The sequence below is a fragment of the Miniopterus natalensis genome, chromosome 6 (assembly GCF_054644295.1).
Source record: "Miniopterus natalensis isolate mMinNat1 chromosome 6, mMinNat1.hap1, whole genome shotgun sequence".
Lineage (NCBI taxonomy): Eukaryota > Metazoa > Chordata > Mammalia > Chiroptera > Miniopteridae > Miniopterus > Miniopterus natalensis.
This window is the reverse complement of record NC_142086.1, coordinates 10,302,109-10,325,703: the sequence shown is the minus strand read 5'-3', so window position 1 is coordinate 10,325,703 and position 23,595 is coordinate 10,302,109. Positions and strand designations below refer to the sequence as shown.

General features: G+C 48.2%; 1 protein-coding gene across 1 annotated transcript; it reads left to right on the top strand.

Annotated features, from left to right (window-relative positions):
• The first annotated feature begins 4,621 nt into the window (after positions 1 to 4,621).
• SIAH2 (siah E3 ubiquitin protein ligase 2) lies at positions 4,622 to 22,348 on the top strand. The gene is made up of 2 exons (XM_016216696.2): positions 4,622 to 5,050; positions 20,814 to 22,348. The coding sequence occupies exons 1-2, from the start codon at positions 4,622 to 4,624 to the stop codon at positions 21,369 to 21,371; spliced, it is 987 nt and encodes a 328-aa protein (XP_016072182.2). The 3' UTR covers positions 21,372 to 22,348.
• Positions 22,349 to 23,595: the final 1,247 nt, after the last annotated feature.

The following is a 23,595-nucleotide window of genomic DNA, read 5'->3' as shown; positions in this document are numbered from 1 at the left end:
GGGTCCCAGGTTCGATTCTGGTTGCAGGTTCAATCCCAGGCCCTGGTCTGGCGAATTTGGAGGGCAACCAATTGAACATCGATGTTTCTCTGTCTCTCTTTCTCTCTCTCTCTCTCTCCCCTCCTCCCCGCCTTCCACACTCTCAAAAATCGATGGAAAAAATATCCTTGGGTGAGAATTAACCAAAAAAAATTTTTTTAAACCAACAAACATTTATTATCTCACAGTTTCTGTGTGTCACCTCAGCATTTGTTGCCACTGGGTCCTCTGGTTCAGGGTCTCACAAGTGCAATCCAATTGTCAGCCAGGCCTGGTCTTTGCTCACTATTGGCCAGAGACATTAGTTCCATGTGGCGGTGGCCTTCATAGGGTTATTCCCAATGTGGCATCTGACTTCACCCACAAAGAAGGCTCAGAGACAGCAGAAAGACAGAAGTCTTAGTTTTTTTGCAGCTTAATCTTGGAAGTGACATTCCATCACTTTAGCCACATTCTGTTCATTTAAAGTGAGTCAGTAGGTCCAGCTCTCACCTGAAGGAAGGGGACTGCACAGCGCAAGGACACCAGGAGTATCGCTGGGGCCACCCTAAAGACTCCTGACCAGGAGTAACTTGGCCTCTCTGTACCTCAGCTCTATCATCTGTAAACATCTACCTCATGGGAGACATTGTGAATGTTAAAATAATTAAAATATGTAAAGTGCTTAGAATAGTACTGGCAGAGGGTGAACACTGAAGAAATACAGCTAAATACAGATACAAGAATAATCTAAATGCATATACACGGTACTGGGTTCATGGTGGTTGCTCAAGAAATACTGGCATTAAAAGACGCATACTTATTCAAAAGAATCAGAGCATGTGGAAATTACCCCAGAAACAAAGTACTTCATAAAGATGAAAGTTCCTACCATAATTATCAGGGGGCTTCACAGTCCCCTCCAAATTTCCCACAGGCTTTCCCCGTATTAGAAATTTCCACACAGCAAGCTCCAGTGCCTTCCTGAGTCATCTCTAAACCTAACAGGAAAGGCCAACCACACTTCGCTCTGACGGTGCACACCATGAGCCTGATTGCAGAAGTTGCCCAATTTACAAAAGCAAACAGCTGTAAGTTACAGAAAGGAGGGCAAGAGCTTGTCTGCGGAACTGTGCTCAGCAGTTCAGGAGATTAGGGGCTCACCTGTGAGGGTTTAAAAAGACAACAAGACTCACCCTGGTATTTTAAGGAAAGAAAGGTTACTCAGTGCACCCATAGTCTTTAAAGGGTAGTACAAAGGGGAAGATGGGTTAAGAAGAGGTATCCGGCTTTGCACGTCCCTTTTGTGCAATCACGACACAGTGGGTGGGGGAAGGAAGCCAACCTGTCAGGCAGCAGATGTGGTAAATGAGTCACAAGAATCAGGAGATAACAAAAGGCTGGACGACCCTCCCTCCTCCTCCCCAGGCCACAAAGTCACCCATTAAACACAAGCCCAGCAACAGCAGCAACTCTCCAGGGCAGATAAACCTCACAACAGCATGCATGCCCTCCTGATAGAGTACTCTAGTTCACAGTGTCCAACATGCAAAGGCCACCTTTCTCTGAATCAAAAGTCCCAAGGAGGAGGAAGGGAGGGGGACTGGAAAGGCCAGCCTAGCAGCCTGGAGAGGTCACTAATGTGGGTCACCCAGCAGGCCTGTCCACTCCCATCCCACCTTCCTTCAGCAACTGCCAAAGGGGTGCAATGACATGAACGAGGAAGCCCGAAGAAATTTCTCCATACCATGGGAGGCACCTGCCCAGGGTAAGAGTGGATGGGTTAGTTGTATTTTTGGAAAAATAAACCAAATCTCTCTTCAGAGAATTGCTTTTCCTGTTCTTTATTTCAACACCTCTGAAACCAGATTGCCTTTTGAACAACCAGGGCCTAGCTGGCTGGAGCAATGAACGCTCATTTGGACATGGCAGGATGGGAGCCCCCTTCTCCAGTGACAGCTAGTGAGCCCTGGGAATGGGGGACACCTACACTGAGAGGTGAGGTGGAAGGAAAGAAATCTTGGTAATAAATTCCACTTTCTTGGGTGTTAAATTAAAAGTGGAAAATATTATATTTTCTCCAATAAAAGTGAAACCGTGGCTAATTCTTTTTTTTACTGTTGTCACTATTATGTTCTTTATGATATAAAAAGGCACAAATGGAATAAATAGAATATGATTTAATTTTTTCCTCTGAAGACCAGCTAAGGAAAGAATTTATGTAAAGTGTGCCCACAAAATTCAGTACTTTATTACAGGCTGTGCAACTGCTTTCTGACTGTATTGAGTGTGCTAATCTTAACTCCTAAACCAAACTATAAGTAGGAGTCAGGCATAACTGAAAGGGAAATAGACTAATAGTTAAGAAGGAAGGCTCTGGAGCTTTTTCCAAACATTATCAGCTGTGTGATCCTAAGCAAATTAATCTCCCTGTGTCTGAATTTCAACTATAACAATGGAGATGAGAACAACAGGACCCATCATGTAGAGTTGTTGCAAAGTCCTCAGAACAAACCATCCATGCCTGGTATGTGGCGGGCACTCAAGAAATATTAGTTATTATTATTCTGTATTCCCCTTTCCAAACTCTGACTCAGCCATGTAATAGTGTTTTTCAAAAACCTACAGTGGTTACCCCTTGTCACTTAGATAAAGGTCTCATCAGGCCAATTGAGGCTCCCATGCATCACACCCTCTCCCCAAGTTCAATGCACCCCTAAATGCATCCTCTCCCTGTGCTTTAGCTCCTGCTACAATGTCTTCACTCCCAACCCACCTATTCATCTGAAATCCTCTCCCATCAGTGTACGATTATCCTCCTTGCCCCCTTACTAGAAGGGAAACTGAATGAGAACCGTTCTCAGAGCCCAAGCAATGACTGGCCCATAACCTTTGCTAGGAAATACTTACTGAATGATTGAATGACATCACATCTATTAATTTTTTTTCAAGACTTAGATCATATGCCACCAATTCCATGCATGTAGTCCTTCTAAGAAATTAAGATTAAACTTAATATTTCCTAAGCTCAAACAGCTTACTTCTCAAACAGGTTTTATTCACTGATAATCAATATTAATATTAAACATCCACTAATAATATTTTTTAAATAACAGCTAAGGTTTAAACAATACTTATGATGGGCCAGGCTCTTGGCATATATCAAACTCATTTAATCCTCACAATGTAGGTACTGTTTTCATTCCACGTTTCCAGATGAGGAAACTGAGGCACAGAACATTTACGAAGTCCAAAGTCACACAGACGGTAAGCAGAAAGCACTGTTCTTCACTCAGTCCTGTCTCTTGTTCCTTACCACTGTCTCTCCTACAAAGAATCATCTGAATCCATCTAAGGAGCCCATTCCTCCCATTGCAGTGTCAGTGGCTCAAACTATGAAGCGCAATTTAACTCGAGCACCTTAAATTGATGGACCTGTGGCTCACTGTGCAGGGCGAGCGCCCTACACCTCGCATCAAAGCTTTTCACCCCGGCAGCAATCTCAGAAGGGGACGCGCTGCGCTAAACTGCAGGGTCACCTATTGCTCTGGGGCCTCGCGACTCAACCTGTATTTCTGGCATTCCTGGGGGACCGCGAACCCTCCTTTCAGCCAAGGCTGTCCGTGACTCCCTCCCGGGCCTACTTGGCGCTCAACTCAAGAAGCCTTCGCCTTTCCGCTGGCCACGCAATAAGGAGCGTTCGCCTCCTGCCCGCTGTGGGCAGCAGGCTCAGGGCGGGCTCAAACCCCTCTTAGCCCAATTCTAGGCCCCGTGCCCACCGCAGACCACCCGAGCCCCCGCTCCGCGCCCCGAGCAGGCTGAGCGCCCAGCGGCCGCGCCGCGCGCCTCCCGGGGCGCCGGCGCCTCCACGCGGGGACGAGCCTCTCGGCCTCGTCCGACCTGTCCAGGGGCGCCCGCGGCCCGCCCCGCCCAGCGCCGAGCCCCCGCCCCGCTGGAAGCGGTCCTTCTGGTTTGAGCCCCGGGACGCGTCGGCGTGGCTCCGCGGGGTGTAGCCAGAGGACTGGGGCGACGCCTTCCCGAAGGGCGCCCCCCCCCCCCCCGACCCGGAAAAGCAGACCCCGCGCGGCCGCCGCGCGCCCCGCCCGCCCTCCGCGGGCCCGCCGCCGTCCGCGCAGGAAGTGCCACGCCGGGCGGCCCCCGCGCTGCCAGCGGGCCCGGGCGGAGCGGCGCTCCGTCGCAGGGTGGCTGTGCCAGTCCCCGCGCGCCGGGGCGGCCGCACACGTGTCCAGGCGTCACGTCCGCGCGCGCCCCCGGGGCTTACGTCAGCTGCTGCTCCAAAAGCTGCCGCGCCGGGTTCTGCGCCGCGCTCGGGGTCGGGGTCGGGGTCGGGGTCGGCGCCGCGACGCCGCCGGGCGGGGGGGCCGGGGGTGCGGAGGGGTGCTCGGAACGCCGCGGGCCGCGGGGATCGGCGGCGCGGTCCAGCCCCCAGCCTGCCCAGCGCCCGCCGTCTCCGTTGCCCGGTCCCGGGCGGGCGCGGTGGCGTTGCTCCGGAGCCCGCCGCCCGGGGGGCGCGCACCGCCTTGACCCCGGCGGCCCCCGCGGCAGGCAGGCGCCCGCAGTTCCATGGTTGGTTCGGAGCGCGATGAGCCGCCCGTCCTCCACCGGCCCCAGCGCTAACAAGCCCTGCAGCAAACAGCCGCCGCCGCAGCCCCAGCACGCTCCGTCCCCGGCTGCGCCCCCGGCCGCCGCCACCATCTCGGCTGCGGGCCCCGGCTCGTCCGCGGTGCCCGCCGCGCCGGCGGTGATCTCGGGCCCCGGCGGCGGCGGCGCCGGCGGCGGCGGGGCTGGCCCGGTGTCCCCGCAACACCACGAGCTGACCTCGCTCTTCGAGTGCCCGGTCTGTTTCGACTATGTCCTGCCCCCCATCCTGCAGTGCCAGGCCGGGCACCTGGTGTGTAACCAATGCCGCCAGAAGTTGAGCTGCTGCCCGACGTGCAGGGGCGCCCTGACGCCCAGTATCAGGAACCTTGCTATGGAGAAGGTGGCCTCGGCGGTCCTGTTTCCCTGCAAGGTAAGCCCGGTGCCACCTGCGCCCCTCCGCCTGGCGCCCCTCTGCCTGGCGGGTCTCCTGCAGCCCACTCGCGGGCGCCGAGGGGCAGGTGGTATCTCACTTACTTAAAAAAATAAAACGTTTACACTTTGTCCACCCTTCCCATCCCCTACCTGCCCACACTGGGAGTAGCTCTGGGCTGACGGTTGCCCCAGCACTGACCCCGGACTAATTGGCACGCGATCGTTGTTAGAACACATCACAGCTCTCCCCGTGCGGTGCCCGTGTGCTCTGCGGCCGTGTACTCGGCCGTGCGGTCAGGGCTGGGCCGCACAAGTAAAACTTCGACCGGGAAGCTGACTGTCTATGGAGGTTTGAGAAGGGAGGAAATGAGCGAGCTGCACGCACCCTTTACCAGCACTTAGCGTGGCTGGGTTGGTCCCGGATTTCTCCTGCACTCCGCACCTGCCATCTGCGCGCCCGCGACACGTGGGAGCCCTCAGGAGTACAGCTAAAAGGGGGAGGGGGTCGCCTACAACCTGTGCTCTTTAATCCAGCAACAAGAAAACCTTGCAAGCCACGCCTTTCCCTCGTATAGCTTTCCAAGGACTGGAGAGATGTGTGTGTTTTTCCTAAGTGGGGTGGAAACAAAAGTTGATCAGAAATTTAACAGGAAGCAGGAGCTGTTGTTACAGTTCTTTATAAATATACTCTTGTAGCTGAATTTAGAATTGTAGATGTCAGTGTGTGTCAAGAAGGTTTATATATACATGCACAGGCGTAAGTTTGTTTTTGTTTTCCAAAAATGGCTTCTGCAACTTGCTGTTTTAAATTCATATTATCACACATATTTTTCTGTGGCTGAAACATAGTTGTCCCTTGCTGTATTTTAAATGGCTTCATAGTATTGCATTGTGTGGTCATATTTATAACATCTGTTTACCTACATCTGTCACTTAAAAATCTTAAGGAGGAGTTTCAGAGATATACCTGTCTATATTGCTTCATTATAACCGAGAGTTATACCATAAAGTTCTTTTTCTAAACTTAGAAATGGAAATAATGTCATTAATACTTTTGAGTTTTTTTGTAAAAGTAACTGCTCTGCCTCTTGAGCCATTTAAGCTGTCTTGCATTTCCCCTTGATGCTGCTTATTTTTATAGGGCAAGAGCTTATTTTTAAATTAAAAATAATCCACCTGAGAATTGAAGCTTGAAACTCAAGTCAGTAAAATGAGTGATTTAATTTGGTCTGTGCCCTACCACAGATCAAGTTTAAAATAGCGTATTCAAATAAGGGTTTGAATTCGTGTTTGGCTGGGGTTTCTGTCAACCTGAATAAATGACTCTTCTTCTAACCACTCCTCATAATGCTTACTAATTCACACCATCCAATCAATAGTTGTTTCTCATAACATATAGACAAACTATTTCTATGGTTTTCTTAGGATCATGAAGAAGGTGGTAGCCTAGTGATTAAGAGAAAATTTGGTTATAGTGGACATAAGAGTGGATATTTGATGTTGGAGATACATTGTGGGGTTTGGAGTTACAGGAGGGATGTACCACAGGATTTCTGGGGAGTCATCTTCTCAGCCCTTCACTTTTCCCCAAACCTTCAGTGGCCAGTAGAAGAAATGGCTTTAGGTGAATTACAGTCCACAAATGAGCATTTGATATCAGTCAGTATGCCATAATTTATTTTCTAAAAGCAGTCTTCTAAGAGTATTGTTTCGCTCCCGAGGGAAAGTGAAGGAAACAGTTATAACATGCTGTATGAAGTGTGAAGCTTCACTTTCAGGATCTAGGATTCTGGTTCCTATTGAAGTATCTGTTCTTTCTAGCATCTAACATGCTAGTGAAGTCTTTTTTTCTTTTAAATATATCTTAATGATTTCAGAGAGAGGAAGGGAGAGGGAGAGAGAGATAGAAACATCAGTGATGAGAGAGAATCAGGAATCAGTTGCCTCCTGCAGGTCCCCTGCTGGGGATAGAGCCTGCAACCCAGGCATGTGCCCTGACCCGGAACGGAACCGTGATCTTCTGGATCCTAGGTTGATGCTCAACCCCTGAGCCACGCCTGGCAGGGTTAGTGAAGTCTTTCTTGGAGAGTAATTCTCTTGGGAATCGGGTACTCAGCCTTTCTCATCATTGACTTTCCACATCTCTGTCTGTAAGAATGGAGCTGGGCAAAGCCATCACTTGGCAAGCTGAAATTTAACAGGGCCAACCATTTCCGTACAGACCAGGAGCCAAGTCGGAAAGTGATCTTGGTGTCCCTTGTGTGGGGGTGCATGTGTGTGAGATTTATAATGCTGGAGTATGGTGCCTCAACTTTGACTGACCAAGGTGTTGACAGGGCAGCTCAGCCAGTTAGTTTGATAAACCAAACTTGGATGTGAATAGAGTCCCAGCAAGCAACCAAGATATGTTAGTTGGGGAGGATGAGAGCAGTAGGGAGTAGTAAGGCCTGTGTCAAACAGCCAACAAAATAGGCCTGCGCACCTAGCTCTGCGACTTGCGCTTCTTGCTGGAAATCAGAGGGACTGCCTTGTCTCGTCCCCACCTGCTCTTAGAATCTTTCTCCTGGGCTGGCTAATGTGAGAAAACCGTGTTGGGTGAAGTACCAGAGCCCAGTCTCAAGAGTTGCTGGAGCTGCCATTGTTTGTCAGAGAGCATTTCTGGGGCCTTAATTTCCTCGCGTTTATGAGGGGATGGGACTGCTCGACTTCTAAGGCCCTGTAGCGTCTAGCATTCTGTGAAATGAAGGGAGGTTTTGTGGAAAGCTTATTGGTTGCCTTCTGTGTGCCAGCTACTTACTTGTGTGGGTCAGCTTTTATTAGTTTGCCTTCTTTTTCCGATGAGAAAACTCATGCCTATAGAGAGGTTAAGTGTTCAGTGACTTGGCAAGATCACAAAGCTAATAAGTGGACCAGCCCGTGAACCTGCATCTCAGAGGCACACATCCTTGGTACTGCTCATTACGTAGGGGTTCTGAATGTGAGCTTATCTCCAAGGCTCCAGATCATAACTCAGAGTTGACAGCAGTAACAAAACCAGCTGGTTGGATGAGTTCACCAAATGGTCCTCTGCTGGGAACATCCCAGAAAGACAACATACATGCTCACTATAAAATTCATTGGTGGGAATTTTGTAGGGCATGGGGTAGGAATATCAGGGAGGAAAATAACCTACAAACCTAATATTTGGGGGATTTCATTACATTTCTGCACTGTCCATGCTTCAGTTTGCCTCAAAATGGATGAGTTGCCAAGTAGCTTCCTTACATAGGTGTGGGGCCATTTAATTAAAGGCTAAAGTGCTGCCAGCACCTTTGATAGAGGGCACCACATGCATTACTAGCTCAGGTCTCATTTTTAAAAAAGAATCTCTATCAGAGCATAGCTCTTCCACGCGTGGTATTTTTAGTCCATTCTGTGGCTTGTTCCACGCCTGAGAAGTTTGACGTCCTGTTCCCCAGACCTCAGACCCACCACCTTAGTGGCGCGTGGGCAGAGAAGTGAAGGTTGACACATTTGTGCCCCCACTCAACATTTTATTTTAATATCAGCCAAGTATTTCTCTCCACAACTGTGGGAAATGCTAAAACCACTCCAGCCCACTTACACTATGATACATTTTCTTTCTACTTTTTCTTGATCGTCTCTAAAAGTTTCTAGTAGCACATCTTTAAATAATTATTGCACTGGAAAGCCTTAGCCAGCAAGTCTTCCTTGCATTTGGATTGGATTGTTTTTGGTCTTTAAAAAAAAGACCAAAAACACAACAAGTTAGGTAACCCAGTTGAAAATTAAAAGCTCCCAGGGTGGATTCATCTAGTCCAGTGGCAACAAATTCTAAATACCAGGAGAGCATCGTTAGACCTGTGGCCTCATCAGACCCTTGGCCTCGGGGGATGGGAGACCTCAGGAGCAGCAGAGCTGTGGGGAGCTGGGGAGCACATGCCATCTCCAAAGGGTGACTTTTGCTCTGTGCTGGGTGACTGGCAAGAGTGGCAAAGTGTGTTCAGCCAGGCTAGACCTTTGAATTTTTTTTTTTTTTTGGAAAAGCCAAAAAGCTGCATTTTTTTTTTAACATTGCCTAAACTCAAATTTAAAGGCAGCACTTTCAGGCCAAACCAACCATGCCTGTGGACCAAATTCCATCTGCCAGTGTGCAACCTCTGACCTGGTTCTCTCTTAGAAAACATTCATTGAGCCTTATCTTCATGAACTTTGGAACTTGGATGGATCCCAACTGTATATGATTTTTTAGCTTATTTTCTTTTCATCTTTATTTTGCCAAGAGAGTAGTCCATTCTAACCATTGGGAGACCTGCATTGTTGTGCTAGTGACTGTGTGTTTGACCTTGTACCAGCCAGTTTCTTTCTTTGCACCTGAGTGTTTTCATCTTTAAGGAAAGGTTGGCCTAAATGATTATACCAAGGATCTTTTCTCAGAACCCAGTAAACTACCAGGGAAGAGAGCACTACCAGGACATAGAACTGGGTTCTCATCCTGGCTTCGTATGACCCTGGTTCAGTCATGTACTTGCCTCAGCCCGCATGACCATCCTGGCAGGTGGGTGCTCTGAGATCACATTTGAAGTGGTATAGAGGGCTTTTGCTTCACCATATCAGATGGCTGGTACTAGGGTTGTTGCTTGGTGAGAGTGATTGATCTTCTAGAAGTCTGGAGGGATAAGCCAATTAGCCAAAGCCACTTCAGAGATCTCTCTTAACTTGGAAATCCCCCTAAGACAAAATAATCTCCTTGGAAACTAAGCTGTCCCTGCAGTCCTCTCTAGCAGCTGCTGTTGACCAGGTTGGCAGCCCTGGAGCCCACATACAGTTACAGTGAGGCTCCAGATTGTAAAGCACAACGTTGAAAATACAGCTTGTAAGTGTGAAATTCAGAACAGAGGCACTAGAATGCTAGGTAGGAGAACTGAAGTTTAGTGCTGATTCCACACTTAGTTGCCCAAAGATTTTTCCCAGGTTGCATGGCCTGGAACTGGAGTAAATCATTACTACTTAAAGCTGGTCTTTAGTACAACCAGAGGGGAAGCCGGTCCAGAGGTACAGCAGGTCTGGCCTGTGACACCCCAGCCTGAGACTGCATTTGAAGCCCTCTGTTCTGTGAAATGTCTTAAGAGCCAGACATGTACATCTGACAAAACTTGTAAACAGTGGCATTTCTTATTCACACCCATAAGGTCCTCACGCCCTGAAAGGGGCACAGGGTAGGTACCCGTTTGCTAAAGTGAATGGCAGTGGTCAGGCCCTTGGGTGAGTCATGAGGGGCGATCAGACGGGGCATTGGAATGCGATTGTGCTGTGGACGTCCTGAAACAGAGATTAGGAAAGCCGAACGCTTTTCCTGATCAGATGTGTCTTTATGTTGAACCTTGGAGTATCTGTTCTAAGACTTACAAGAGATGCTGAAGATCCTCCAGCAGAATTTCTTCATCCAGATGCCCATCATTCCCTGTTCATTTCTTAAAAATTGGGAAACTGTTGTCCTTATTTCCATTTGGTAAAGATTTTATGTAATGATTTTTAGACTCTGTAGTTTCTGTGAGATAAGTTTTCGGCCACATACGTACAGAGGTGAATGGAAGACACACCTGGTGTTAGATGTGTGGGCCTGGGCCCTATTTTAAAACTTTGAATCAACAAAGGCAGGTCTTTGGGTCACTCCTCCCCCGAGGCTGCCTCTTACTCTGGTGGTTTTGAGGCCAGGCCTGCCTACGTGAGCTCCTGGTACAGATCCCACTGTGACTGGCTGGTGACCTCTCCAAGCTTCAGTGGCTTATTGGTAAAAAGGGGCGAGAATCAAAGTAGGTAATAATTCACCCAAAGTGCCAGGCACAGCCGCAGCACAGCCAACATGAGATGTGCACCGTTAGAAGCTGCCACAGAGCAGTGGCCAGTGGATAAGGTCAGGTTCAGGCATAAACTTTAAAAAGCAAAAGAAGAATATTTTTTATTTTTCTCCCGTAGGTTCTCCCACTGAGCTTCTCTTCCCTACACATTGTAAACTATGTTAAAGGTTATCATTATTTTAGAATACAGGACATAGAAATTTAAAATTATAATCCCCTGTAATACCCCCCTGCCTAGAATGAACCACGATACCATTTTGCATATGCCCTTGCCAACTTCCCTGTACATCAAGGGAATTTTTCATTAAAAAAAGAAAGCAGGTAAGGTGGAGAATCCACACGCTATTTCATGCCCTGTTTTTGCATGTAACCCACCGTGGCTGCTTCTCCGCATCGATGGTCTTGAAGACCGTGTCTCATGGCTGCAGAGCAGCGCAATTTGGTGGGAGCACCAGAGTTACTCAGTCAGGCTCTTGTTTGTGGTCACGTAAGTCATTGTTTTCTTACTGTGACTTAAAAAAAGCACTACTATCACTGAATCCTTGTGTATAAGAAAATAATTCTTCCCGAATGAGAAATTCCTTAGAAGTTGAGTGGTGGGGCCAAAGGGTATATGCAGAAATGAAAAGCTTTGCTGGCAGAGCCCAGCCGCCTTCTCCCTCCAATCATTGGCCATGGAATTACCATTTCTCCGGCGTCACCAACACTGGGTGTGAGCCTTTGGTTTTCTCAGTGCTGCTGCCAGCTTTTTCCCCCGATATAACCTCGGGCCAGAGGTGGCTCCTCGGGATTACCCACCAACTGTTCATCGCACCCGCCCTTGCAACCCCCTGCAGTCTGGAGCCCTCCCCTTCTTACGGCCCATCTGCCAGCCAGCCATCGGCTCCCCTCCTGCCACATCCTTCTGGAACCCAGTCCCAGGAGCAGCTGGGCCTTTGCAGCCGTGGGAGGGAGGGAGGAGGGGCGGGGGCCTCCCCGCACTGGGCCTGCAGAGCTGCGATCGAAGGGGAGCGGCCTGCCCAGGAAAAGGGAGGGTGGGTGACCTGATGCGGTTCTGTGGGGAGGCCAGAGGAGTCGCACTGCTTGCCTTGCTAGGTGTGTTATCTCGTGTTATCCTCTGAATTACTTTTTTTTTTTAATCCTCAGCAAATGTCTTTTCCATTGATTTTTAGAGAGAGTGGAAGGGAGGGAGGAAGGCAGGGAGAGAGAGAGAAAATCCATGTGAGAGAGACACATTGATTGGTTGCCTCTCACACGTGCCTCCACCAAGGCCTGGGACTGAACCACAACCGAGGTACGTGACCTTAACCGGGAATCGAACCCGGGGTCCTCGGGCCGACACTCTAACCACTGAGCCAAAGCAGTCAGGGCGCCCCTAATTACTTTGAAAGGAAATAGGGCATAGTTAGTATTCCCCTCTCAGCGGTGTGCCCAAAGCCACACAGTTTGTAAGTCTGGAGAGCAGGAACTTGAACCTGAGCCTTGGAATTTGCACACACAGTGTCCCACTGCATCCTCCTGCCTTTCTGCTGCGGGTGCCACTCTGCGGAGGAATGGTGATCTCCTTCCGATTCCAGGCCCCCACAGTGGCTCTTGGAGAGAAGGCGGTGGTCCCAGAATGGCCCTGTCCTTAGGGTCGCCAGGTAAAACACAGGATGCCCATTTAAGTTCAAATTTAAGATAAATAATTTCTTGGTGTAAGTATAACCCAAATCTTGCCTGGGACATACTGGGCATTTTGTATTTTTATTTGCTAAATCTGGCAACCCTACGTAGCACTTAAGTCTTCTGGTGAATGCAGTTTCTCTAGTGGAGAAATAAAGACTGCTGGGGGGGGTGGCACTGCTTGACAATCTGACGGAGCAGTTAACTTGATTTGCGGGTGGGAGCCTGGCATAGAAGAGTAAGGACATACTGAAAACGGGCGGGCAAGCTACTGAAAGTGTGGCACTGAGCCTTGAACTCCAGCGCTTACTTGAAGGTGCTTCTGTTTGCTTGAACATAGACTGAAGGGACCTTATAGAACTGGTTCTCCAAGTCAGCGTGCGGTTGCCTGCTAATTCCAGCTACGGTCAGATGAGAAATAAACTTGGTCGAAAGTCAACTTTTGTGTCTAAGATTAAAAATAAACCCCTGCCAGCCCAGGGAGCCTTTGTAAGGCTAAATGCACTCACCCCTTTCCCCAAAAGCAGGATGTTCTCAGATGACTGCGATAAAATTACACCAGTCTTCCACCAAGATACCTTTAGTAGGAAAGCTGTCTGCAGCTTGGGGTTTGTCAGCTTTCTCAGGCAAAAGGAGGACTTTTTAAGCCAATATTTTCATGAGAATTGCCTTCTCCAGAAGATAGTTTGTAAAGTTAAATATCAGTATTTCCTTAGTCTCGTCCCGGTGTGACAGTTCTGGTCCTGAGTGGTACTGTCTTATTATCCGTGAAACTGTTACTGTAATTCTCTCTTTACACTACTTCATAGTGGAGGTGAGGAACTTACCATTCGATTTAAGGGAGAGTTTGCTAAGACAGGAAGGATTCTAGACAGATGCAATTTGAGTATTATAATTAATTCACAAGAAGAGATTTCACTTTCTCCTGTGGCCCGTGTCTGAACTCCTTCACTGTTAATAGTCAATAGATGAGTCATAGACAGTTTTGTAGACGCACTCAGAGGTGACACGGTAGGCTCAATTCAAGGTCACATAGGACACTGGGTACTTGAGTTCTAATTATAGCTACTCTACCAATGGTTGTAAACACCTTTTGAGCAAGAGGAACAAACAGCCGTCAAAATGACAACGGTGCCTTTGTTTCCCAGCCTATGTAAGATTCACCAAAAGCTATAAATAAACACCCCCACTCCCAGTAGTTTATGTAAATAAAATATGTGAAATGCCTTTATCAAAAACTACAAAACCCTTAGTGACAAGTCTAGAATAAACATTTTTCCTTACATGATCTGAAGGTCTATTGGATTTTTGTTTTAATTTTTCCCAGAGTGAGGCTTTTAAAGTGAAATTAGCAATGGTGGGGGACAGTTGTCCTATGGAGATAATCCTGATATTCATTTACCAACAAATACTGGGTGGATGGGAAGCAGGCAATAAATCAGTAAATCGATGAACAAAATTAATAGGCCCATAAATTAACTGGAAAGCAGCCTGTGATCACTCAGTGATATATTGGGGGGCAGTAAACATTTTGAGTCCCAGAGGAGCCAGCTTGAATTGCTAGACTTTTTTTTTTAAGTAGTAAAATTTAACTGCAGGTTAAATTTTAAGTTTTACCATGATTTCAGTCTGTACTAGATTCTGCTACAGCTCTCGTTTTGCCAAGTCTGAAGAATGCTATGAAGACAGAGACTACAGCCCGCAGTCCCCTAGAGATCAGCTTATCATACGTAATAAGTTGCACCGCCAGGAACTTATCCTTCCAGTGGAACTCAGATAACTGATTCCATTTCTGAGTTTACCTCCCTAGTGCTAAAAGGGGTTTAAGAAAAGGGGGGAGGAGTGTGGGTATGAGTTCCATTCCTGGAGCTCCTTTTTCAGATGTGGTGGGGAATTGAAACCTTGGACATGGCACCACTGGGGGGTGTGGCTGGAAACTACACTCCAGGGCCACAGACTTGGGCCCACAAACTCGTGCCCACAAACCTTCAGAGGGGCCAAAGAAGCAAGGAGGCTTTGGTTTCTATGGGGGTCAAAGAAGTATTGTTTATTGTATATAACCATTGATGTCTTCATTGCAAAATTTTATTGGTTCATTCAAATGAGTCCCAAAGAGCCTCTAGTAAAACAAAAACTAACGTAGTTACATCTACACATAGATATGTAGTTAACAATATTTTTCTTTAAAAACAACACTATTATGATAAAAATTCATTCGAGCCGTTCCGCAAAAGACCTCTGTCCCATAAGGATAAATATGCTGTGCCCCTGGGTTCTGTTAACATATTTTTATTCTTGTATGATTTCAAACTTATACATCAGTTGCAATAATAGTACCAAAAAAATTCCCCTGTACCCTTTTCCCAGAATCACCAGTTGTTTCCTTTCTGCCCCTTTGCTTTTTCATTTGTGCTCACTCTGTTCAAACATATATATTTTTTAACCATTCACATGTAAATTGTAGGTGTCCTGCCCCTTTGCCTCTAAATACCTCACTGCATTTCTCCTAAAAACATTCTTATATAAGTAAAGTGTAGTTACCAAAACGAGGAAGCTGGACATGCAGTGGATACTGTGATCTAATCTAATCCACTGTATTCACATTTCAGCTGCTCCAGCCCTGCCCTTTTGGGCAATTTTGTTTCCCCACTTGCGGTGCTGCTTTGCATTTAGCCGTCACTGTGCGTTCTGTGATCATTACAGCCTAGAAAAGTGTGGTTGGCCTTCGCTTTCTCCAAACAAGGTCATTTCTTGGATTTAATCAACAACAAAATATCGATTGTGCTTTGTTTTCCTTGAGACATTCTCATCTGAGGTGCTGACAGATATTCTCCTAACACAGTTCATTTTCCAGGAGGGAGGCAGGTGGAGGCAGGGCAGTTGCCTCCCAGTCCCCACGAGGGACACGCTTTCCCCGAGCTCATGGGGCCCCCCCTGCAGTACACGTAGAGTGTCAGAGTTCAGCAAACTGTTCTCGCATTGCATGGACTCACATTTAACTTAATAGGTTAAGTGTTCGGAACCAGTCACAGGGCTCATGACGGTGACCTAGCACCTGGCTAAGAAGGGTTACTCTGTTTATAGACTCATTCCATAAACAAATATAATGCAACTGTGTCTATTGGGTAAATAACAGGTGTCTAGTGTCTGACTATGTTTCTGATGGACCTGGTCCTGTTTGTATTAAAGGGGTTTCTATGCCAAAACCCTGCCTAGTTTCCAGTTTAAATACAACCTTCAGACCTGTGCCCAGGAAAAGAAATAGCCCCATTTACTGCTTTCTGCAAAGACTTAAACTTGAGGCACCAGGTCATGCATTGCCTTTCATGGCAGGACACGTTTGCACAAGACTTTTGAGCCACTGTGATGCAAAAAGCTTCTAAGGAGAAGTCAGAAATGTTATTTCAACATTTGTTTCTCATTCTGCTGTGCCAGCCTCCCCCGCCCTGCCTTCTTCTTTGCTTTCAGCTTCTGTGTGTGGTTGTGTCTCTCTGCTCCCCGCCCCCGCCCCCCAAGAGGTTTACTTAAGCATATTCCCACCTCACCAGCAGATATGGCCCCGTGGAGAAATCTCGTTTATAACTAAGGTCCCACGGGCAGCCCTCTGTGAACCAGCCCAGCTGCTGCTCAGGAACGGGAGCGACCCTCCAAAACCCAGGCGTCTGAAGGGGCGCAGGCAGCCTTGGAACCCGCCCCCTTTGTGGGGCAGGCTCGAGCCAGAGTGCGGAAGAGTGAAACCTCGCAAGATGCCAGAGAAGCCTGGAAGGGCCTAACTCCTGGTAACGTGTTCGCGAGGTGCGCTGTCCCTTCCCTCGGGAGAGGCCTTTCAGGCTGTTTTCTCCTTTGCAAACCAAAGTAGTAGTTAATTTTAGAACCTGCTTCTAAAAGCAGTATCTCTCTCCACTCTGGTTTTTGTGTTTGTTGGGTTGGGTGCTGAGGAATCAAGGCAAATGTAAATTAGTTTCTTTTTCTCAAAATATTCTTTGTTTGACTCCTACGCTGTGCTGGGCAGTGACAGAGAACCTGCTCCCGTGTGGCCATGAATGACCATGGAGCCTTGATGAGTCAGCCTGTAACGCAGGTGGAACCAGCTCGGCTCCCTGGCCTTCCTCCACGCTTTGCAAACAATCGAGACCTACTTATGTATGGGGCTGGCGTCCCTGAGCTTTCCTGGGTGGTGCCTGTGGGGTGGAGCAGTGACCAGCCTGGCCTGCCTACCCATATGGGCCTCTCCTCACAGCTGTGATTGTGGCTGCCCAGCCAGGCTTTGTCATTCATTGAAATTAGCACCTCTCAGCCAGGACGATTTTGCCCCCAGGAGACATTTGGCCATGGCTGGTGACATTTCTGGTTGTCATAATCCATGGGGGGTGGGAGTCAGTTGCTACTGGATTCTAGTGTGCAGAGGCCAGGGATGCTGCTGAACATCCCACAGTGCACAGAACGGCCCCATCACAGAATTACCAGTCTAAAATGTCACTAGTGCCACTGTAGGAAACCCTGAGAATAAACTTAGTAAAGTCCCTGCCTTGTCATAGGTTTTATCCCCACTGTTTGCTCTTCTCATGCTGTGCTGGAACCAAATGGAACTACTCCATCCACAGCCCCGTTGTCTACAGTGACGCTTCCCTTACCCCTCCTCGCCCGTCCCCGCCCTTCCTCTGCACCTCTGTCTGTATTTCTGCAGTATTTAAGCTGTCTATTGTTGCAGGGGGTGGCTCTCCACAGGAAACATTTCCTGTGCTCTGGGATAGAGGCGCACAGCCTTTCCAACCCTTGGAGCTTGTTAGGAAAACACAGCTCAGGGGTCAGTGTAATTTGGGTTTGCTGCTCAGAGGCACCCAGACAGTTTTCCATAGTCTCCGGGAATTCACAGCCCCTCCCTCTGATCCCTGTATGCCAGCCCCCAGGGCAGGTAACAAGGACACCATAGTGTTTCCCAGAACAATGCCGAGGCTGTTGCCAGCATGAAGTGTGACAGTGGAGTGTGTGTGAGTGTGCACATGTTTAAAGTATTTCTTATTTTTTTATTTATTGATTTTAGAGAGAGATGAAAAGGGAGGGGGAGAGAGAGACATCAATTTTTGTTCCACTTATTTTTTCATTCATTGGTTGGTTGACTCTTGTATGTGCCCTGACTGGGCATCGAACCCAAAACCTTGGTGTATAGGGGCGACGCTGTAACCAACTGAGCTACCCGGCCAGGGCTAAAGTTTAGATCTTTTCTCTTTAGAATCACCTCTATTCCAGTCGTCATGAAAGTAGCATTGTGGTCATGAAAGCCATGCCCTCACTCATGATGGAAAAGAGAAGGAATAGTTTGGCATTAAAGTTCAGCTTGTTTAGAAAAGGGGTGGAGTAAGCACCTAACACTTTTAAAGTGCTTATCTAAGTTAATGGAAGTTGTAGCAAGACCTTTATTCATAAGGTCATTGTCCACACAAATGCTAAGTAATGCCTTTTCTGTTTGCATAATTTGGGGAGGTTCCCTGTCCTCTATATTTGGGTTGAAGGAAGAGTGTGTGACTTGTAAGGCAAACCAAATAATTCAGAATATAAATATTCCTACTTGAGCTACACAAGGGAAAGTTCTAAAATGATTGCTAGGTGATAAATATTTGCTGTGCACTGAGTTGGTGAACGTGGGGTGGTTTGGAGCTGTGAGTTTAGGAACACAGGCAGGCGGTACTTTTCTGTACACTCTTTGCCAAAGTTCTTCCTGTTCCTGGAATTATTTCTGGGCAGCTGTGGTAAACAGCCTATTCTGAAATGCCTTCAGATCCAAATATTTCTTTTATTTTAATTTTTATTTTTTTAAATATATCTTTACTGATTTCAGAGAGAGGAAGGGAGAGGGATAGAGAGAGACAGAAACATCAATGATGAGAGAGTCATTGACCGGCTGCCTCCTGCACGCCCCTGACTGGGGATCGAGCCCGCAACCCGGGCATGTGCCCTGACCGGGAATCGAACTGCGATCTCCTGGATCCTAGGTGGATGCTCAACCCCTGAGCCATGCCCAGCCGGGCTCAGATCCAAATATTGAGGGCTGGTTTCAGCCAGAGAATCTGCCAGGCTCTGGGGTAATTCTTGCTATTTTTATTGTATGTGTGTTACACTGTGGGCAGAAATGCCTCACCCATCACTTAGAGAACATCAGTAGGCTCTCTATTCCTAGCTGCACCCTAGATTTAAAACTCAGTTAATAGGAATTTGTTTATTAGGGCCTTAATACTTGTCAGGAACACAAAATATTGATATTGATATATATGGATAAATAAACTTGTTTCTCCTCTGATTAAGTTTTTTACACCCATGCTTTTAAAATTAGTCCATGGTTAAAAATACAAATAAGGCCCGGCCAGGCATGGCTCAGCAGTTGAGCATCGACCTAGGATCCAGGAGCTCAAGGTTCTATTCCTGGTCAGGTCACATGCTCAGGTTGCGGGCTTGATCCCGTCAGGGGCGTGCAGGAGGCAGCTGATCAATGACTCTCTCATCATTGATGTTTCTATCTCTCTCTCTCCCTCTCCCTTCCTCTCTGAAATCAATAAAGATATATTTTCATATATATATATATATATATATATATATATGAATAAGCAGTTGCTATGGGCAAACAGCAGTGAAATTTGTGCCAGTTTCTCTTGACGATTGTCATGTGCTCTTGGCCTGGGAGGAACGAGCTCCAGTTCTTTCCCCGAGCCGCTCTCTTCTTCCACGTTAGGGGAGTGGAGACGGGCTTCATCGCATCCTCAGTGACCACTGCTTGGGGTCTTGGGTGGAGAAGGTGCCAGTGCCTGCTTGTTGCTAATGATTAATTCAGCTGTAAAAGTTAGAATTTGACATACTTCAAGTTTATAAGGGTTGATTCCCTAAGGTAGGGTAGGGAGAAGCAAAAGCAGCCATGGGATTTTGTTTTGGTTTTTTTAGCCATTGGGCACAGCATCTTAGAAAAATTGCCTAGCTGCCTTCATAGGTGACGTCTCAAAAGGGCGCGGGGGGCCCAGTGGGTACGCCAGACAGTTGGCCTGCCTGCTGCTCGGGGGCTGACGCATACTTCTAGCTTCACCCAAAACGGGTGCTCGGGTTTCCTCACCCATTACAAGACACTCACGTACTCTGGGCAAGTGTCTCCTTGTGGGCTGGCCCCACCTGTTAGCTAGGCAGGAACACTGTCATTTTTGTGAAGGTTGGGAGCAAACACCTCTTTCCTTTCTGTGCGGTCCTTCCCCAGGATGGGTGTGATGTGCGCGTCAGGAATGTCACCCTGAGCGCCAGGGAGGACAAGGCTTTGTTCGTACCCCATTAAGGCAGGAGCTTAAGGGCGGACTGACCTGTCAGGAAACATCTAGGACAGTACCCGCTGCAGGGCCCACATTAGTTCCCCTTCCTCCTGGGCCTGTTGAGGACCTACATACGTACCTGACAGTGGCATCAGGAGACGTGCACTTGGACTTGAGGAAGTGGTCTGGGGGAAGCTCGGAGGGCTTTGAGAGGGGTGCGAGGCCTTTTAAGCTCCACTGGCTGCGACCAGGCCGACCAGCAGCCTCCCAAGTCAGTTAAGCAGCTCGAGGACGTGAGTTCCTCTCAGGCAAGAGGTATGGTCAGAGGCCCCCAGGGGAAGATTTAAAAGGTGAAGGTGAGGTGATAGTTCTGTCACGTGCCTGGTGTCCAGCCTTCTGCCCCAGGCTGGTCACCGCAGCTGGCAAGGGCATGGAGCCCAGGGCAGCCTTCCCCACAACCTGCCTGCCAGTCCAGTGAGCCAGGAAGAAGTGGAGACAAAGGGGGGAGGGGAATGATACTTTCAAAATTGTCTTTAGGTGAAAACTAGTATGAAGATAACATATTCCCGGTCCAACCCTACCCCTACGCAGCTTTAAATTCTTTAAAAATTTCTTTAAATTCACAGAAAATAAGGGGGAAGGCCAGGTTCCCTAGGACTGGCTCAGCAGTTTTGTTGGAGGTGTTTGTACTAAGAGCACCTGAGCCCTCAAGGTTTCGGCGTCGGAGGGGGGATACGCAATGCAGCTCGTCCCTGCCGCAGGGTCGGCCCTGGCTTGGCCTGGGCGGTACTGACAGTCAGTGGGAACTGAGACTTTTACTCAGGTATTCGACTCATCTCGAGCAGAAATAGTTGAAATAAGGCTACAGTGTACGGCGGGAAACCTGAGTGGGTGGGCGGGGGCCCTGCGAAGGCCAGATGGCTCAACGTGTCCCTTTCCGTCCCCGCAGTACGCCACCACGGGCTGCTCGCTGACCCTGCACCACACGGAGAAGCCAGAGCACGAAGACATCTGCGAATACCGTCCCTACTCCTGCCCCTGCCCCGGCGCCTCCTGCAAGTGGCAGGGGTCCCTGGAAGCCGTGATGTCCCATCTCATGCACGCCCACAAGAGCATCACCACCCTTCAGGGAGAAGACATCGTCTTCCTGGCGACGGACATCAACCTGCCGGGCGCCGTGGACTGGGTGATGATGCAGTCCTGCTTCGGCCACCACTTCATGCTGGTGCTGGAGAAGCAGGAGAAGTACGAGGGCCACCAGCAGTTCTTCGCCATCGTGCTGCTCATCGGCACCCGCAAGCAGGCCGAGAGCTTCGCCTACAGGCTGGAGCTGAACGGGAACCGGCGGCGGCTGACCTGGGAGGCCACGCCGCGCTCCATCCACGACGGCGTGGCCACGGCCATCATGAACAGCGACTGCCTGGTGTTCGACACGGCCATCGCCCACCTTTTCGCGGACAACGGGAACCTTGGAATCAACGTGACTATTTCAACGTGTTGTCCGTGATGCACCGAAATTATTTGGGCACAGTGCTCTGTGGTTAATAAAGGATTTTATGGATGTTTTATTCACGATGTCTTCACAAGTCAAGGTCCCCAGTTACCCCGTGTGTTCTGTCTGAGCAGCAGCTTCCCATCTGGCACTGGCCCAGCAGAGTTCACTAAACTGGGATGAATGCCGTTGGCCTGTGGGTCATTTGGAGGCTGTTCTGTAACCTGATTATTAAATGTTGCTTCCCGAACAGCCCTTGACTGGTTGCACAGGGCTCCTGTAGACCAGTATGTTAGGAATGGGACGCTTCTTCCTAACCCCCTTCCTATATTGGTCCCTCCAAATTGACAAAGCACAGTGACTGTCAGAAGATTACTTTTATCTTGTGTTTAGGGGGTAGGAATTGTTTTAATGCATTTTAAACAGTGTTTCTCAAACTGGAAGGCTAATCAGTACGCACAGAATCACCTGGAATACTCCTCTTGGACGTGCAGATTTGGGGAGCCTGTGAATTTAACAGGCTCTTTTCAACAGTCAAGTTTGAGAATTACTGGGTTAAATTGTGGGAAAGGGTCCAGATTTTAAAGGTGCTTAAAGATTGCCCTCTACTGATACTGTTTTTCTACAATTTCATCCCCCAACAGCCTCCCACACCCAAATTAAAACTAGAACTACAGGTCCCCAAGAACACACTCTTAAGAGTTGATCTGTCTTGTGTCTGGGGTAGATTACCTAGGAAAGCGAGTCGTTTGGCCATTGAGAGTCCTCACGTAATTAGTTTGGGCTCATCACTAGTACCGGGGACCTGTTTACATGAGGCTTCCCTCAGAGGCCCTCCTTGACCATAGATGGTGGGAAAGACTAGGTCGGTAGAGTGGGAAAAGCTTTATAACCAGTGTCATATGCTTGCTATTTAAAGGTATGTCTTGGGGTTTTTTTGTTTTTTTGCCACATTCACTTTAGTTTTTTAATAAATATTTTCCAAAACTGAATGTCGTAGTTCATTTTCCAAGTTGAATAACAGGTATTTATTGTGTGCCTACTGTGTGCAGGTGCAGCGAGGCCCCACCACCACCCTCTACCACCACTGGGAGCCTGGAGCTCTCGCCACTTCCACAGGAGGAAACAGCCACTTGCCCAGGGTCATAGCCCGGGTCATTGGCTGCATTAGGGTCCAAACTCACATCTCTGAAAATGGACTGTCATTGGTGTTAGAGGACTTGGAGCTGTTATTTGTCTGACAGCGCCAGAAAAAAGATATTTCTCATGTTTTACACAATCAGAAGGAGGAGGGATGGCTAGAGGTGACCTATTGGGCTGGGTTTGAGCCAGAGTGACCCACTCCCTCAGTCCCAACCCTAAACTCTCAAAAGAATTCAGAATATTAGCCCTGAATGCTCCGTGAGGGTTGAAGACTGTTCTCCTTAGCGGCCTAATGGCATTAGAGCAGCACCGGGTGGGAGTGGTGGCTTTAGAGTTGTTTTGTTTTTTAGGTGAGATGCAGGGTTGAGTTTTCAGCCAGGACAGAGTTCTGGCAGTTAGGGGACTGCTAAACTAACTTATCTTCCAGTGTAGTCTTCAAATAAAAGTGAAAAGCAGTGCCCTGAACAAAAGAAGGTGCACAGAACATCTTTGGGAAATGAAAGGAAATGACAGCTCTTGTCACCAAGTCAGTCACATTTCAAGCCACTATCTAGAAGGATCCGTGGAGGTGAAACTAGGATCCAGAAGCAGGTGGATTTTGCCCCTCAGGGGCAGAGCTGGTCCAGGTGTGGCTGTCCAGTGCAGCCATGGCACCAGGCAATGTGTTTGGGACGTAAACTAGCCAAGTTTGTCATCGTCACTTCATGTTCGTATCTAACCATTCTTGTTATATGTGATGGAGGAAGTCAGGGCCCGATTGGTCAACAAGGTACCAAAGGGTAAAGCTATAATCAGAAACTATAATCAAGTTATTCCAAAGCATAAAGGTTAGATCTGAGCCCCAAGAGGTAAAGTCTTGGGCCAGCAGCCATATAGTATACTGGTGGAAGCACTGAGTCTAGAATTCAGACTTCCTGACTCCAAATTCAAATGTGGTTCTAATGTAACAAACAAAAATAAAGTTTTAGGCCAAAAAAACTCTGAACTTTTACTTCCCAGAGTTATTTAGCCCCCCCTAAGTCTCTGTCACTGGCAATCTGTAAACTGAACTTTTACTCGGACTTTTTTTGAAATGAAGCATTTTCTGCCAGAAAAC

Coding starts and splice junctions, on each gene's coding strand:
- SIAH2 (XM_016216696.2), top strand. CDS start 4,622: ATGAGCCGCCCGTCCTCCACCGGCCCCAGCGCTAACAAGCCCTGCAGC. Junction 5,051..20,813: donor CGGTCCTGTTTCCCTGCAAG/GTAAGCCCGGTG, acceptor CCGTCCCCGCAG/TACGCCACCACGGGCTGCTC.